Source organism: Aspergillus eucalypticola, assembly GCF_003184535.1.
Source record: "Aspergillus eucalypticola CBS 122712 chromosome Unknown BO83scaffold_6, whole genome shotgun sequence".
In the NCBI taxonomy this organism is placed as follows: Eukaryota; Fungi; Ascomycota; class Eurotiomycetes; order Eurotiales; family Aspergillaceae; genus Aspergillus; species Aspergillus eucalypticola.
This window is the reverse complement of record NW_020290280.1, coordinates 862,470-879,057: the sequence shown is the minus strand read 5'-3', so window position 1 is coordinate 879,057 and position 16,588 is coordinate 862,470. Positions and strand designations below refer to the sequence as shown.

Here is a 16,588-nt window from a genome sequence, read left to right as displayed (position 1 = left end):
ACTGCATCAACACAACTGTCAGGAGTCATACTTCTGACACTAGTAATACTTCCAAGAATTTTATACTGTTTGAGCTGAGGTAAGCTGCAGTGGAGTCTTAGTTATATTTAGGACGGTGGTACCAAGAAGTGATTAAAGGTCACAGTTATTCGCCAAGGAAGTCGATGGGAAACAGTGTTTTTTTCAGGCTATCAAGAGGACTGTGTGGTTATTCAAGTTAGTAGAGAAGAGCTTGAAGTGGTAACAGTGTATTTTATCTGTCAACTTGCTAGATATTATTATTTATAACCAGTTCACGTCTTTTATGCGAACCAACCGGATATCCCACTTTCGGCATTACAAGGAAGCCCGAACCCGATTCAAAATCACAGTCTGCGTCTGTAAAAACTCATTCAAACCCCATTTTCCTCCAAACCGACCATATCCACTGTCTCCCACTCCTCCGTGCGGTAACGTCGGCTCATCATGCACCGTGCCTCCGTTGATATGGACCGCTCCGACGGCAATATCTGCAGACATCCCCAGAGCCTTGAAATGGTCCCGCGTAAACACCGCCGACGATAGGCCGTACGCGGACCGCTTAACCATCTGCAGACCCTGTTCTGCTGATTCAACAGCAATGATGCCAAATACCGGGCCAAACGACTCAATTGTATAGAACTCCATTTCTTCCGTGACACCTTCAATCACCGTAGCTGGGAAAGCCAAGGGATCCTCAGCGAGAGGGTTGCGAGCCTGGTGAATGACAGCACCCTTGGACCTTGCATCCTCCACCAACTGCGTAAGACGAGCTCGACCCGCCGCCGAGATAACCTTGTGTGGCCGATCTTCGCTGTGCAAGCGCTCTAAGATCTTCTTGGTCAACTCCTTCGCCACGGACTGAACAACGTAGACGAGATCAGTCGACATGCAAATCTGGCCATTCTATGTTCAACCTCGTTAGCACACATCGCCTTCCAATACAGGTCACGAAATAGAAGCAGATACTCACGTTCAAATAACCCGCCGCAATAATTTCATCCGCCGCCTGATTCAGATCCGCATCCTCCAATACCACGACGGGATTCTTACCACCCAACTCCAACAGCACTGGCTTCAACGCCATCGCCGCCTTGGACGCAATCACACGTCCCACCTGCGTCGACCCCGTGAAATTGCACTTCTTCACAGCTGGATGCTGGATCATACACTCGTAGATCTCCGCTGCGTCCTGCGGCCGATGGAGAACAAAGTTCACCACACCGGGCGGGAACCCTGCCTCTCTGAACAGCGCAGCGAGAAAGTAATGCGTTTGGGGACTCAATTCGGATCCCTGTTCTTGTCAGCGACCAATTAAACCCCCCCAGTGGATTAAGATACAGTGACAATCCTCACCTTCAGAATCGCTGTATTACCCGCCGCAATTACCGGAATCACCGATCTCAATCCCAAAATCACCGGTGCGTTCCACGGCGCGATGCCCAGCACCACACCGAGCGGCTTCTTCATGACAAGCGCGTACGTATTTCCCTGCGATGAAGGGATCGTGCCGCTAATAGCGTCTGTTATTACTGATGCAGTCTCCTCGACAATGCCGGCTGCTATTTCGACGTTGAGCTGGGACCAGAGTGGTGTGCAGTGAATTTCATCTTTGATGAGAGTTTGGATTGTGCTGGATTTTTCGCGGAGGAGCTTTATTATCTCTTGTTAGACGGATTTATTTCTGAATTACATAACTAGGGTGCCGAGCGGCTTACCCTGGCCAGATTGAGAAGCAGACGTCGACGTTCCTCGGGAGGTGTTTGCGACCATGTCGGAAAGGCACTTGCGCAGGATTCAACGGCTTGAACGGCGAGATCGGAGGTTGCGCCTTGGAAAGATTTTAGGTGTGGTGCGGATTTAGAGGTGATGGGGTGTTTGCGGTCATTGTTGGAGAGAAGGATATCTTTGCCGTGGATGATGAGGGGGATTGCAGTTGTGGTGACCATTTTGATATACTATCTGGGGTAAGGCGGTTGTTTGTTTTCCTGCAGGATCACTCAAGTTTCTTTTCCTCTGGGGGAGGGCGCCGTCTCTTCTATTTAAAGGAGACAGAGACTCCACTACCGACATTAGTAACCGTTGAAGCAACCCCCTGTCATTTCTTCAGCGCTGGTTCGCCTTCGGAATTGAAGCGCGCCGTTAGCGTCCATTGAGAGGAGTCTGCAGGTCGAGACGTTGCCGCGTATTCTATCCGGACCCGCTGTGGCATATTAGAGTTAGGGTCCTTGCGGGGTGCTATATCCGATTTCTTGCAGTTTTCTGGCTGTGTATATCCGAGATTCGCAGAGTTATGGTGAGTAATTCGGATATACGGGCGTGACGAGCGTTTAGTGCGGTGGGGCGGCGAGATGAACCACGGATGCCTTCTCAGATTTGGCTGCCTCAAAAGTTGGGGTGTTCGATCTATTCAGTGAGGGTAGTTGGCCGGATTGTGTAATATATGGCATATTTCGAGAGTTCGAGTGAACTGATGATGGTTTACTGTCTTTTGAGATCTATCGCAGTAGCACCTTAAATTCACCTGCGTTTGAAGGATAGTGACAGCACAAAATGCAGTTTGCGGAAGGCCGGCACTTGACTCCACAAACCGTGGGCCTTGAGCCCGGCTTTAGATCGATGTCCGGGGTTATCTCCGCTGTGTATCGGAGATCTTGATCGTATTCCGTGAATGTCAGGGGCAGGCAAACAATGTGGTATCCATAGCTTAATGATTGACCCACCCGTCGGTGCACAGAGGTACCTGATACCTTATATCAGTATGAGGGATCCTCAGTGACCCGAATCTGATGTGTAGGTCCGAATCTAGACATGACCACTTATGAAGAGTGGACGTGATGCCGCGATGGTAGAGTTCAGCAATTAGGGCTAAGAAGTCATGTTGTACAACCGCGGGATTGCGAGTCAAGAGACACTCTTCATACTCTTACTTTTATGTTAGCCTCCCAATAGTCGAGTGGTTGTCCACATTCGCACTATTAATCCCACCCAGTTCCATAGTAGCGCACGGGTACGAATCCCCTTGAGGGATTTGTTTTTTGGATGCCTTTTTTTTTTGTTGTTTTAGCTTACCATAGATCATGTACATGTTCTTTTCATGATTTTTCTTCTTGTTGTCACTCGTAATCATATAGGTCTATTGACCTATTCTCAGATAAAGTGAATCCCTTCTCTGATTTCTTGGTTTCGGGGATTATATCAGTCTCTCGGTACATATGTAATCATCTAGTGAATAGAGGCCTGCATAGTCATTTAAAGTTCAGTCTGGCCCCAAGGGCTTGAAACCAGGCTTCAGTGTATGTTTTTGGAGAATATATTTTCTTTGACTGTATACCCCCAGAAAATATTTTTCAAATGCCACAGAGTTAAGGGAAACTACCTCTACTTCCCCCTGCGATATTGACTGCGGTATATGATGTATGATAGCTAGTGTAAGTAATCGGTTTTAGCTGGCAACAAGTGCTGCGTTCTAGCAGCCTCGAGGAATTGATCAATCTAGGCCTCCTGAGAAATTGTACTCCAGGGTTTCGATGGCAGGTTAAATCCAATTCCCCCTGTAGCTCCCATCCTACTGGGTACTCATCAGCAATATATTGACATTTCTGGTGAGCGATTTCCCAACTGAATTCTTCATAGTCGACCAAAAATACCGTACTCCATGTAACAGGACAGTAGCTATTCGGCGAGGCTTATCCAACTACAGTCGTCTGCATGTGATATCACAACATCAACTCATTTCTGACAAGCAAGTTTATTATTGACCTCCAGATATGGCAACCTACACTGATGGACCTTAGGTGAAAGACACTCTGATATGGATAAGGTTCTGCTCCAAAGCCTGAGTCCTGCATTGGACTAGCAAATTTATTTCTAGTAGTACTGGCGTAATGCTGATTCTGAATTAGTTCATCATCGCATAGCTATCCACAATGAACACCTTCACGCTCCACGCCAGCATGGAAAAAATGGTCTAATAACAGGAGGAAAAGCTCGGCGAAGGGTTATGAATACAGGAACAAATCTGGTTCCAAATATAATCAGCACCTTGGGGTGAACTGTATGAATCAATCCATGCAAAATGAAGTAATGTTGCAACCGGTAAGTGATGAAGGAGTTTGCAGCATGCTCATATTATAGTGAGCAGATTTTATGTTTCTTCATTTATACATTAATGCCGATAATGGCACTGACCAGCTGCAAGACGTCACCAAACTAAGGCAAAATTTGCCTCAGAGCCATAATATTCGACAGTCTGGGATATCCCTGACGAGGGAATCATAAGATGACTCCCCAACCGTGGTGTTTTTGGTCTGGACCGTCACTACACCAAGGATGATAGACAGTACATGTAGGTATTATACTAGTCAGTGTGAGGATTTTCGTATTTGACCAGATGAACAAACAAAGCATCTTTCCAGTATATTTGGCTTTTGTGTACCCTTTGTGTGATTCCTTATACCGTATGCGTGTTGAGCTACAGGTTGAGGAGTCAGAGCGTAGGATCACAATCAGCACCAGTGCCTTGGCATATGCGGCAGTTATTTAAAAGAGGATATGTATCTGCAATTGGTCTGCGATATTGGTCGCGGTGAATCTTCCAGCTAGATGTGTAGCATCTAGCCAGTCAAATTCTGTTTACGAACATCTTGCTGCTTCTTAACTCGATGATACCTTCCACTCTCGACGTGGTCAAGGTGCGTGTACTTAGACTCCATGGTACAATCCACCCTAGTACCCAGTTCGGCATTCCAAAACCTTATCTGGCACACGTTGAGTGGGCAGTATATCAACTAGAGAAACACTAGGTTCGTTTGCTAGTCAGTGAGAGTTTTGATAAATCCCGCATCGGACACGATTGAGGTTGCTTGTGGGTTCGAGGTGAAATTTCGGATTGCTCCATCATCTCCACAAAACGTTTCAAAAATATATATCTGCCTGGTACCAAAATTCCAGCAAACAAGGCGATGGATAAACTGTCTATACCACTCCAGTAGTACCAGAGTTTGGAACAAGATCATGTCGAGTCACTATCAGTAAGTTCATTGTGCTTTGCACTATGGCTTGTGTTAGTACCGTTGGGTGTTATTTAAGGGTAGACCTTGAAGTTATGATAACCTATGAAGGAGCACCCGAGAAGTGTGGTTTGGGTGCTGATTAATATCACATCATTACTGTACAGGGCAAAAGAAAATTCTGTGACAGTTTTGCCACCGATGGACCAAACTTCCACTGACAATGCTTCCATACGGGGCCATCACACAGTGCGGGATCTGAAGATCAGGAGCACAACAACCAGGTTTAGGCAGCCCCGAGGTAATGAGGATGTTGGGCAAGGTTGCTTGAGTGATGTACGCATCATATGCTCGGCGTCTTCTTGGTCGCATCAACCGATACGAAAAGGCAGTTTGGATATTGGGCATGAATAATCACCATGAAGAGATCGTATGGGTTTCTAAATGGGGTAAATTGCAACGTCGGTGGAGCCACCACAAGGTTGAAATTTTGCTGCGATCGTGGTGATGATGATGAGACGGAGGACGATGACAGGGAACAAGCGGTGTCTCCTGATTGTCCCTGTCCCTGTTCCTTGGCCTCATACGTGGTTTCTGTTGTCTTCAAGTCCGTGGTTCTTCTTCCACAAATGACGTAGGGAGAGATATTGGATGGTTGTATTCAACAGAAACCGTCAGAAATCACTAGAACTGAATGGCACTAGACCACTTTCGGCGCTGGCTCCGAGGGCGGTGCAACGGGTGGAGACCCAACAAGGTTAGACTTATTTGCAGTATGCATATTTTTCAGCGCTAGTCCCGGTGTGGCAAGGTCGAACTCAAAAATGAGAACGGAAACGGAAGCCCAGCGATAGTTTCCAAAAAAAATTCAACGGGCAAAAAGAGATGACCAGACTGGGGCTCGATCCCAGGACCTTATCGGTGTTAACGATACGTGATAACCAACTACACCATCCAGCCAACTGTTGATATTTGCTTTTGCTGATCGGAGATTATGTTCTCCCGGTCAATGTGAAGGATCTCACCACTGCGGCTTCTGGCTGCTCTCTTCTCCTCACACCATGGCTTCATTACAGGTTTCGGCATCCATCCATCAACGTTACTATGAGATCGTCTCCTACATCAGGCCACTCATGCTCGCCATGGACGACAACCTCAGATGCCGGTTTACCCCCTATTATGACATATCTCCAAGCCACTGTCTACTCCATGTCCGAGCCGGTTGCAATAGTTCGGCATCCTTCGCGACGGCAACTGCCCCCGTCTTATGCACGGCATACACGGCATGCCGTCACGATGCTGACCGGTGTCTGACTCGGATGAACTCGGCGCCTCACACCTCAGTGGCTCAACCATCTGCATCCTCACTTCTCCATCCCGACCCGAAAATCCTGGCAGCTATTCGGAGCTGTGGAGCTCTGAACCCATACGTGTCAATTGCCAAACAATCAGCGCAGCAAAACTTACCCGGCTAGCATTTCCTGTCAGAGTTGTGAAGCGCGAATAACACGAGTTTAGGCTAAACGTCTGCCGGAAAAAGGGTGAGATTGACGCTATAGTCTGGCACTATCAACTCTACGCGAGGCGCGAGACACGCATCCAAGTGGTCCAGGTGCAGCTCCTGGCAGGTCAGCCGGCTTGGTCGGCACAGTCCAAGCTGGTTCGTACACTGCTCATGACTAACTGCTTTGGACCGGTGGGCCCCGAGGATTTCTGTAGACTACGAGGTTTCAGTTGAACCGGAAATGATTAATTTCGCCAGAGGTTCTGGAATCCTACAAGGATATCTAGCTCAGCCCGGCGAACACCCATATAAGGATTGACAGTCTGGAGTCTGGAGGCGGGCTAAGTTTGTTGATAATCCTGGAGAAGATACACGATCACTACCGGTCTGACCCTTGACACTGGGGATAGTCGGCGTGGTGCGCAAACGTGAGACACGGCGTGCATACGACTTGCTGCAACTGCTTCCCGGTTTAGCTGCGGTGAGGTCTTTTCCCCGAGGTCAACCCGAGACCGTCCCCGAAAAGCGTGGGATGGACCCAGTGAGTGGCAAGGCTCCGAGTCGGCCCGACGGCTGACTTGCCTTTCTCGGGATGCCGACTGGTTGACGGTTGGCTTAGGGTTGGCCGATGATCCAAGTTATGGATCTGATCTCGGGCGAGTTCCGAGGATCACCCATCCCTCCCGCAATAAGGGGTATGGGCATGAGAGCTGTCTGTACAGTGTAGGAGGATATATCAGTGTTAAAGAAACATTTCGGAGCAGTTCTCCAAGGCAGATAAAATCGCTTGCAGAGATTTTCTCTCCGAAAGATGAAAAATCTGATCTGACAAGGAACAGGCAGGTGATGGGCAAGTTTCCCCGAGGTTTCTCAGACCCCAAATCAACCGATCCAGAATGGATCGACCGCAGAGTTTGCGACCCACTTGAACCACAATATGATGCCTGGATGGCGGAGGCAGGACAAGTGGACAACAAGCGTCCACAACCCTAGCCCTGGCCAGCATCATTCGTGCAGGGCAGTCAGACTTCTCCAGCCTCGGGGCCACCGTCCAGTTTCCACCCCGACTTTATGACGCACCCCAGAAGGATATCGAAGCATCGCTTATGCGCAGGTGGACCGACAGGAGGGAAAAACCGGAGTCTACACCCACGGGCTTGAACCGGCTTGCGGGCTTGCCCCCTTCCCCCGTGTTTTTGTTTTATATTCCCCCCATCTCCCGCAATTCTTGACCCTTTTTACTTCCTCTCTCACTCCTCCTTCTCCCTTTCCTCCCTCCCCTCCTCCTCTTCTTCAACATGGACAAAATGGACAAGTCCCAACCCGCCCTCTCCACCCATACGGAGAATGCCTCCCCCGGCCCCTCCAGCGTGACTGCTTCAACGGCGTCGGGTCGCGTGGCCGGTGGAAAGTACCTCGAGGGTGTCAACGAGAGCTCGGCCCAAGATGGCCCCCTCCAAATCGTTGACTTCGACCTTCCCGTGACCCTCACCCAACGCATGGTTCAGGACGGCAACCAATACATCGTCCTCGACTTCGTCCCGGGAGACAAGGAGAACCCTTTCAACTGGGACCCCAAGTACAAGGCTTTCATCAGCGCCCTTCTCTGTCTCATGACCCTCTTCATTGGTCTTGCCACAACAGCCTACAGCTCCGGTATCAGCGACATGGCCTCCGACCTGGGCACCTCCGAAGAAATTGCGGAACTCGGTCTCTTCCTCTTCAACTTCACCTGTGCCTTGGCTCCTCTCTTCCTGGCTCCCTTCTGTGAGCTGGCTGGCCGTCGTGTCGTCTACACAGGCGCCTACTTCTGCTTCGCCATTATGTTCATCGGTCTCGCCCTGGGCAAGAACATCGGCACCATCCTCGTCTGCCGTGCCCTGCTCGGTCTGTTCGGTTGTGTCGGTACCATCCTGGTCGGTGGTACCTTTGGTGACATGTACCGCCCGGAGGACCGCGCCATCCCCGTTGCAACCTTCTCTTTCATCGCCATCTTCGGTACCGTCGGTGCCCCCATCTACGCCGGCTTTATTGACCAGGCTCTGGGCTGGCGCTGGGTTGAGGGTATCCAGGGTCTCGCCAACATTCCCCTCGGCCTCGTCATCCTCTTCTTCCTCCCCGAAACCCGTGGTAGCGTTGCCCTTGGCAAGCGCGCTAAGGCCCTCCGCACTCACACCGGTGACGACCGCTATGTGACCGAAAACGACCTGGAAGCCCCCTCCCTCAAGACCATGCTTCACAACTCCTCCGTCAAGGCTATCAAGATGCTGGCCACCGAACCCGTCGTCTTCGCCTTCGGTCTCTGGATTGCCTTCGCCTGGTTCCTGACCTTCCTCTTCCTCAGCGTCATCCCCATCACCTTCGAAGATAAGAAGGGCTGGAACGAGGGTGTCTCCGGTCTCCCCTACATCGCCCTCTGCTTGGGTACCACCATGGGCTTCGGTCTCAACTTCTTCCAGATCCGCAAGTACGAGTCTCTCGTTAAAATTGGTGAGGCTCGCCCCGAGGCTCGTCTCTACGGTGCCCTCTACGGCGCTGTCTGGCTCCCCATCGGTCTCTTCATCTACTCTTTCACCCAGTACGCCGACCTGCCCTGGATCGCTCCCGTCATTGCCCTGGTCCTCATCGCCATCGGTATCTTCTTCATCTTCGAGTCCTGCTACAGCTTCACCTCCGATTGCTACGGCGAGAGCTCTTCCTCTGCTATCGCCGGTCAGGGTTTCATGCGTAACACCCTGGGTGCGGTGTCTCCCTTGTTCGCCTCTCAGTTCTTCGAGAACGTCGGCTCCCAGTATGCCGGTCTGATCCTGGCTCTGATTGCCTCTGCCTTGACCCTTATCCCCTACGTGCTGTTCTGGTACGGACCTCAGCTCCGGGCTAGGAGTAAGCTCGCTAGTCTGGTCGTGCATGGTGATGGCGAGAAGAAGGGCCACAACGACTCTGCTGGTCAGGGTGTGTAAATGTCTTACTTCCCTCTCCCCATTGATCTATTGTCGGTCTGTCTGTCCCCGGTTCGGATGGATAGATACTACTATTGATGTGTATATATGAGATTGTCGGGTGTTATGATTGACCAAGTATATATGTTACCCACTCTGAATCCAGAGAAAGAAAAAAAAGATTTTCATGAACATAATTATGACTGTTACCTTCACTGTAAACAAAGTAGATCAAAGTAAACCAAGGGTATCTGGACATTATCATATGTGGAGATCTCATAGGGAATCCCTTGCCCGCACAACTAACACGTCCCCACCACCCATCCTGACAAGCTTCTCTCCCAGCAGCCCCAGCACTCCTCTCCCCCCATCCTTATCTTCATCTCCATCATCCCCATTGTATCCACCCCCATACTCCCCCTCCCCACAACAACCAACCCACCGGCCCGTTGGCCAGACCCTAATCTTCCCAGTTCCCCCTTGACATGCTCAACCACCCTCTCCACCACCCCACTACTACTGTTCTCGATCCCACCAGCAAGAACCAATTTCTTAAACACCATCCGCGCCGCCACCTCCTCATCCAACGAATCCCTCAGCGCAGCAAGATACACCGCATCCGAGTCATCAACATCACGCTTCTTACCACTACCACCACCACCACCATCACCACTACTACTACTAGTACTTCCACCATCCTTCTTCCTATTCCTCACACCTCCCAAAACACCAGCAGCAACAGCAGCCTTCGGCGCTGCAACCCCACCCGCACCAATAACAACATGCACGACCGTCGCCGTAACCTGATCATTCCTAATCAGCTGCAGGACCAACCTAACCGCGAAACGATCATCCTTGCCCCCGAAATACGGTAATAGGATATGATGCACCTTCCTGGTCGTCGGCACCACCGCAAGACCCCTATCACTACCAATTCCCCCACCCAGATTCAAATTACCACTACGTATACTCAGCCCCCCAAGCGAGGGCTTATCGCGCAGCCCACGCCCATTATTCCTTATCCTCGGCGTCCTCTCAACCAACAACCCCACATTACACCGTACATTGCGCAACACACTCTCCGCGAAAGCCGTATACGGCGCGGAAGCCACAAAGCGGGTCGCGATCGGGTCATCAAGAACGGAACTAAGATCCAGTGAATGATGTTCAGACATGGACCCCGTTTCACTCCAAGGGAGGAGAAGCAGATCCGTCGAGTCATCGCGGGCCATGCTAACCACTGTATCTGCGTAAGAGTGCTCGGGTACGACGGAGACGCCGGCAACGATGGAAAGATCGTGCCATTGCCCGAAGGCGCGGAAGGTGTTGACGACGGGATCCCAGAGGGGGTAGTGGAGATGGTCGAGTTCGGAGACGGTCATGACGCTGGAGTCGCGGTCCGTGAGTTCGAGGAGGCGGACGCCGTGGACTTGGAGGGTGGGTTTGGGATCTTGGTCTTCGTCTTGGTCTTCTTCTTCGGTCTTGTTGGCGGGAGTGGCTGTTTCTTCTGCGGCGGGGTCAGGTGACGCGAGGGTGTCAGGGTGTTGTTTTGGGAGAGGGGGTCGATTCGGGGAGAGGAGTGCGGCGAGGGTACAGATGCTGGAGAGACCATCGAGGCGGAGGTAGACGAGGAGTTTGCGGACGGGGAGGGCGCGCTGCTGTTGTTTGGCGAGGGCTATGCTGTCGGTGCGGGCGTCGGAGGGGATGGGGTTGCCGGTCTTCCAGTCGATTTCGCCGCGGCGCCAGCGCTCAACTTTGACTTGGTACCATTTTGGGTAGAGGGCGACGGTGAGAGGGGTGGTGGCGAAGGTTGTTACTAGGGCCATGACGACGAACATGGTGAAGGTGCGAGTGCTGAGGATGCGGGCTTGAAGGCCAATGTTCTGGGTGGGTTAATGGAGGTGGATAGAGGGATGAGGTAAGGGGACGGGGCATACCAAGACAATCAGCTCAACCAGACCTTTGCAGCTCATGAGCACGCCAATGGAGAAGCTCTCGCGCCAGAGGAGGCCACAGAGTCGCGAGGCGAGCGCACCGCCGGCTACTTTGGCCGTGAAGGCGATGGCGATGATGCCGACCACGTAGCCCCAGACGGTGCCGGTGTTGAGCAGGCCCAGGTCGGTTTGGAGGCCGGAGAGTGTGAAGTAGAGTGGGAGGAAGAGCGCAGCGACGAGATCCTCAATCTTCTCGGTTAGCTTAATGGCGAAACCGCCCTCGTGGGGACACAGCAGGCCGATTATAAAACCGCCGAAAATGGCGTGGATGCCGATGATCTGGGTAAAGAAGGCGGAGGCCAGTGCGATGAGAAGCGTGATGGCGACCACGGATTGACTGGGTCCTTTTTGCAAACTGCCCGTCTGGCGGAGGAAGCGCAGAAACAGTGGTCGGAAAATGAAGGTGAGAAAGAGGATATAGCCCACGCAGACAAGCAACACCCAGAGTGCGGTTAACCCTGTGCCTGCGTTGACGAGAGCAACACACAGGGCGAGCAGGATCCAGCCGACAACGTCGTTTCCGACACCGGCTGAGAGCACGATGACTCCGACATTGGTTCCCAAAAGTTTGAGCTCTGTCAAGATACGACACAGGACGGGGAATGCCTGCGCCATGGTTAGTAAGATAAGCCTATCATCCCATTATGTAGCAGCTTACAGTGATAGCCATAGCAATACCGATAAAGAGCAAAAAGGTGCCAAAGTTGATATCTACCGTTCCAGGCTCATCCTGGAAAGTGTTGTAAAGTCCGTATGCAATAGCACAGCCCAGTCCGAAGGGCAAAATCATACCAGCAGCAGACACGCTGACGGCGACGCGCCAATTGCTGACCAGGAAGCGCAGGTTGGTTTCCAGCCCAACAAGGAATAGAAACAGCACCAGCCCCAGATTCGCGACCAGATTCAAGTTTGGAATAGAGGCAGTCGGAAATATGGCATCGGTGAAGCCGGGAATACGGCCCATTACCGACGGGCCTAGTATGACGCCAGCAATGACCTCTGCAATTACGCGCGGCTGGCGAATTTTAGAGAGCGGCCAGTGCAGCAGGCGGCAGAAGATGATGATTATGCCGGCCTGGTCGGCGTTATCAGAAAACCATTCGAGAGAATCGATAGGGAATAGCTACCTGAATGATGAAGATGACGATGGGATTGGACGAGTCATAGTGGGCTGGATTGCTGCCTTCGAGGATGCCTCCTTGAGCCTTGACTTTGGTGGTAGAGTTGGAGGACATGATGTCAGCCCGTAGGCTACAGGGAGGTCTACAGAGTGTATACGCAGAGCGCAGTAAGGGATAAAGTGGCAGCACAGCGGAAGATTAGGAATGAAGGGGTGAAAAAGGAAGGAAGACAAAGAAGACAGCTGGAGAGGGGGGGGATGCGGTGGAGGCCCCAGTTTTTCTGGATCGGGGCTTTGCGGGTCCACGTGGCTGGCATGAATCCGGGGTTGAATACGAGAACTCACCACTTCTTTGACTCAATGCCAACCAGCCACCGACCGTCTAGACCGCCAGTCAGCCTTCAGTGGCGCGGCATGGTCCAGCATTCCCCTGGCCGTCAATGAAGGAAAATAGCAACTGTGCGAGCAGGGAATCGAATCCGTTGGTTGGCCCGAGCACTGTCTGGTCCGTGCTTGGCGGCAATCGCCCGGGCCGCTTAGGGTTGACGATGCAGCCGAACATTATTTCCGATTCCGTCCAGGATATTTGATAGGCTCTATTTAGCAAAAGTATAAGACAAGGGTTTGCAAGCACTGAGTAGAAGGTCTCAAATGATCATCCAATGTAATGATATGGAGGACTAACCAGCAGTATCTGATTGAATAAGCTGGTTCTAACGACGCATCATCCAAGGCCAATAACTCCTTAGGTTATTCCGTAGTACCTAGTAACTAACTAGCCACATTTTGACGAACCACTACAGCCAACATAAAGTGGCTGCCGCGCTCAGCAAAGACCCCTAACCATCCCAGATCGGCACCTGCACCACCCTTGCATCCATGGTGAATGACACCCGGTGGTCCGGACTTAGCTGATGCGTGAATTGCGATCTATCGAGGCTGCCTTCAAAGAATCTTAAAGTGAAATCCTCTGGTTTTCCAACTGGCAACAAGATACTTGGTTCACCATTTACGATCAATATGGAAATCACGGCCATTTAACCACCAAAACAAACCCAAGCAATACCATTTCCATCTCAGCCAGATATGTTAACAGAGAGTCATCGTCTGACTCTAAGATGATCGAGTCTACTGCAAAGCTTTGACGATACTGCGTGTCATGATTGAGAGTCTGAAGGACATTTACTTTGCGATATACCTTTGGAAGGGGCTGAAAGGCTGTGATCGTAATCGGTTCATTATTGGTTGGACCCTCAGGACTCAACTTTCCCGCATTCTTCTGAGTTCAACCCTCGGAAACAGCATGATGTATATCGGATATCGAGGATACTGCATCCTCTCATATAAATATTTCTTATATTTGCTCACAGCACTTGGCTTTATACCGCTGTCAGCCTATTATCAAAGTATATCACGCGCCAAACTATAGTTTAACCTTTTACACGCCGGAACATAATATCAGTGGTTTAATAGTAGCCAAAACCTCAAAAAGTATCGCAGTATCTCCATGCTCTCCAACACCTGGTGCGGTATTCATGCTTCTCATCTATCTCAGGGGCCCAAAGACCTTTTCATCAAGATCCCCAGGGGCGCGGATTGACATTCACTTGGCATATTTGTCAGTTCCTCAACCCAATCCCAGGATTTCGATTCTTTCATTGCGGGTTTGAATCAAAAAGAGCTTTGGTCCGTCTGAGTTATGGGGTGTTGTGAGGTCAAGCATATAGTCTGAGCTATGAACCTGCTTGTCCGAATATAATCAATGCCATATTGTGTTAGCAGATCTTCCGATCCTGGCGGCAGTGAGCGTACCAATTCGGGTGTAACAATCAAATTATTTGCAGATTCAGAAAAGGGCTCCGTATAATTTTGTGTCAGAAGCTTCTTAGAAAGCCTGGCCTGCGGGTATCAATCTGGTTCGATCCCATGCGGTTTCGATCTTAGCTCTCAAGGCAAGTAGACGACGGGCGACGTGCCCTTGTACTGTGTGTGACATTCGTCGCGGAATACACGTGCAAGTCGAATAAGACGGGCACTAATAGTGACGAGCGTGCTCTAGAGCTGGGGTTCCCAGTAAACCTTGTCAAGTCTATGCACCGCATGACACTATTAATGAGATGGTGCCGGCTCCTCAGGGTCGTGATTACCACAAGCCGCCCACAGCCCAGAGGCGGAGGGTGCCCCTGGATCATTTTGCATAAGATGTTCTGGTTTACTTCATCTGTAGAAGTTTATTTTATTGGCCGCGTTGCATCAGGTGGTACAGAAGTCCCGACCAATTTACACGATATCTAGAGTAGTCATCGATGCGGGTTTTCAGCTTCCACTGCTCGAGTGTCGAACTCTTGTAGTCGTACTCGGTTCCATAGGCCACGACACTATGGTTTGTTGATGACGATCTCCCAGTCAGGTCAATGAAGCAATTCCACTCATTACACCAGCTTGAGGGGCTAGAAAGACTTGGTCATTTCGCGAGAACACGACAGTTAACGTTTTTCTCATGGCCGAATATTGAGCGAGGTGGTCGGCTACATATTCACCTGTCATTCCTTGGTCTTTTTGTTTAAAAAAAAAAAAAAAAAAAAAAAAAAAAAAAAAAAATCTGTGTCTTTTTAATCGAACTTGCAGCACTTATGATCCTCACAAGATCATAAAAAAGAAAGATTCCAGGCATCCCGCGGACTGAATGACAGGGAAGTCGGCTGTGACTTAGCCCTTCTGGTGTATTCATGTAATCCCTTCTGGTACTTCGCGGATGTCAAGAAGATCTGGTGCCGACCTTGGATGCGAGAAGGAAACTGTCTAATGGTCAAGGATCAGTAACTTGTCCAAGCAGCATTGACACCTACAATGAATTGTTTGTTGGCACCAGAGATATGGAGGCTTCTCCTATCATATGCTTCTCATCTGGTGAATGAGGCTAATTCTAGACAATCGCATATTAATCACCTTAATGTTGTAATATTTAGTCCTTTTCATCCAAGGTTTCTAGTAAGTACGGGATGTTTTGGGGTACCTCTGTGCCTTTGGGCCCAAAGGATTTGCTGCTTCAATTGTCGACTATGCTGGTGTCCATAACATCCATCTCAAGCAGTTTTCAGTCCGTCGTGAACGCTTTCGGGCTTTCCCAGTGCGTACGGGTAGATGTGAGCAGCTTGTATGGGTTTCCCATCTGGGTCACGACATAGCGTTTGAGGTCTCGGGCTTTGGCTGCATCCTTGGCAGATTTTGACCCGTGAGAACAATGGTCAAGACTATGACGTTTTTCAGCATCTGGAATATTCTCAATAGGCATAGAATATCATCAGCATCAATCGATCAGACCCGTGCCCTAAAGGGGCAAATTTCGATTTGAGCTTCCGACATTAGAAGCGATGGTTCAAAGAACAGGGATATCCTACATGCATTTCCACGTATCATGGAAGATGATCTGCATTAGAAATCGAGTCATAGAACTAGGTCATCCTCCTGGGTGTATCTGTAAATACTCTCGTTACTGACCACCCGACTATTGTATTTGCATACCTTTGCTGCTATGCGAATGGAACTAGACAGGCTTGTTCAACTTGCCGAACACGGTCTTCCCTCACAAGTCATTTCCAGATTGGCATATCAATTGTTGCTAGCCCTTAGTGCTAAGCGCTAATATTCCGTGGAGCAAGATGATACAGGATGAGTAATGTGGAGAGAGATGATGATGAAGAGATTGCAAGCATCCATTTGGGCGAGCTTATATAAAGATCATATGGAAGTGATCAGGGCACTCATTTCCCACATACACACCCTCTTCTGTGTCACACTCAATGATCATCTCATGTAGTAACTAGCTGATGCTTGACCTAAATACCTTCACTGCCAGTATCACCGACCACCACTATGCATCCTTCTTGTGACACGAGCTACGCAATAAATATGAGTCCCCTGCCAAATGATAGGGCAATTACCAAGCATCGGCGTAGGAAAGTATAATAACAGAGCCAAGTATCAAACTAGGGATTCGG

General features: G+C 50.2%; 4 protein-coding genes and 1 non-coding gene across 5 annotated transcripts; 2 read left to right on the top strand and 3 right to left on the bottom strand.

Moving 5' to 3' along the window:
* Positions 1-297: 297 nt before the first annotated feature.
* BO83DRAFT_356408 (putative aldehyde dehydrogenase) lies at positions 298-2,001 on the bottom strand. The gene is made up of 4 exons (XM_025529197.1): positions 1,737-2,001; positions 1,375-1,671; positions 992-1,312; positions 298-924 (listed from the first exon to the last, which is right to left on the bottom strand). Exons 1-4 carry the CDS (start codon positions 1,965-1,967, stop codon positions 337-339), a joined length of 1,437 nt encoding a protein of 478 aa, XP_025390700.1. The 5' UTR covers positions 1,968-2,001; the 3' UTR covers positions 298-336.
* A 3,915-nt stretch (positions 2,002-5,916) lies between these two features.
* Positions 5,917-5,990, bottom strand: BO83DRAFT_t97. Its single transcript has one exon. It is a non-coding gene; the product is annotated as a tRNA-Val (tRNA).
* BO83DRAFT_216813 (uncharacterized protein) lies at positions 5,973-6,891 on the top strand. The gene has a single exon (XM_025526772.1). The coding sequence runs from the start codon at positions 6,092-6,094 to the stop codon at positions 6,503-6,505; it is 414 nt and encodes a 137-aa protein (XP_025390699.1). The 5' UTR covers positions 5,973-6,091; the 3' UTR covers positions 6,506-6,891.
* Positions 6,892-7,841: 950 nt separating this feature from the next.
* On the top strand, positions 7,842-9,494 carry BO83DRAFT_307973 (MFS general substrate transporter; the record flags this gene model as incomplete). The annotated part of the gene is made up of 1 exon (XM_025527353.1): positions 7,842-9,494. One exon carries the CDS (start codon positions 7,842-7,844, stop codon positions 9,492-9,494), a length of 1,653 nt encoding a protein of 550 aa, XP_025390698.1.
* Positions 9,495-9,955: 461 nt separating this feature from the next.
* Positions 9,956-12,798, bottom strand: BO83DRAFT_333451 (Kha1p; the record flags this gene model as incomplete). The annotated part of the gene is made up of 4 exons (XM_025528341.1): positions 12,595-12,798; positions 12,126-12,542; positions 11,411-12,073; positions 9,956-11,356 (listed from the first exon to the last, which is right to left on the bottom strand). Coding segments are annotated over exons 1-4 (2,589 nt in total), but the record flags the coding sequence as incomplete, so codon positions are not given.
* Between the last annotated feature and the right edge of the window lie 3,790 nt (positions 12,799-16,588).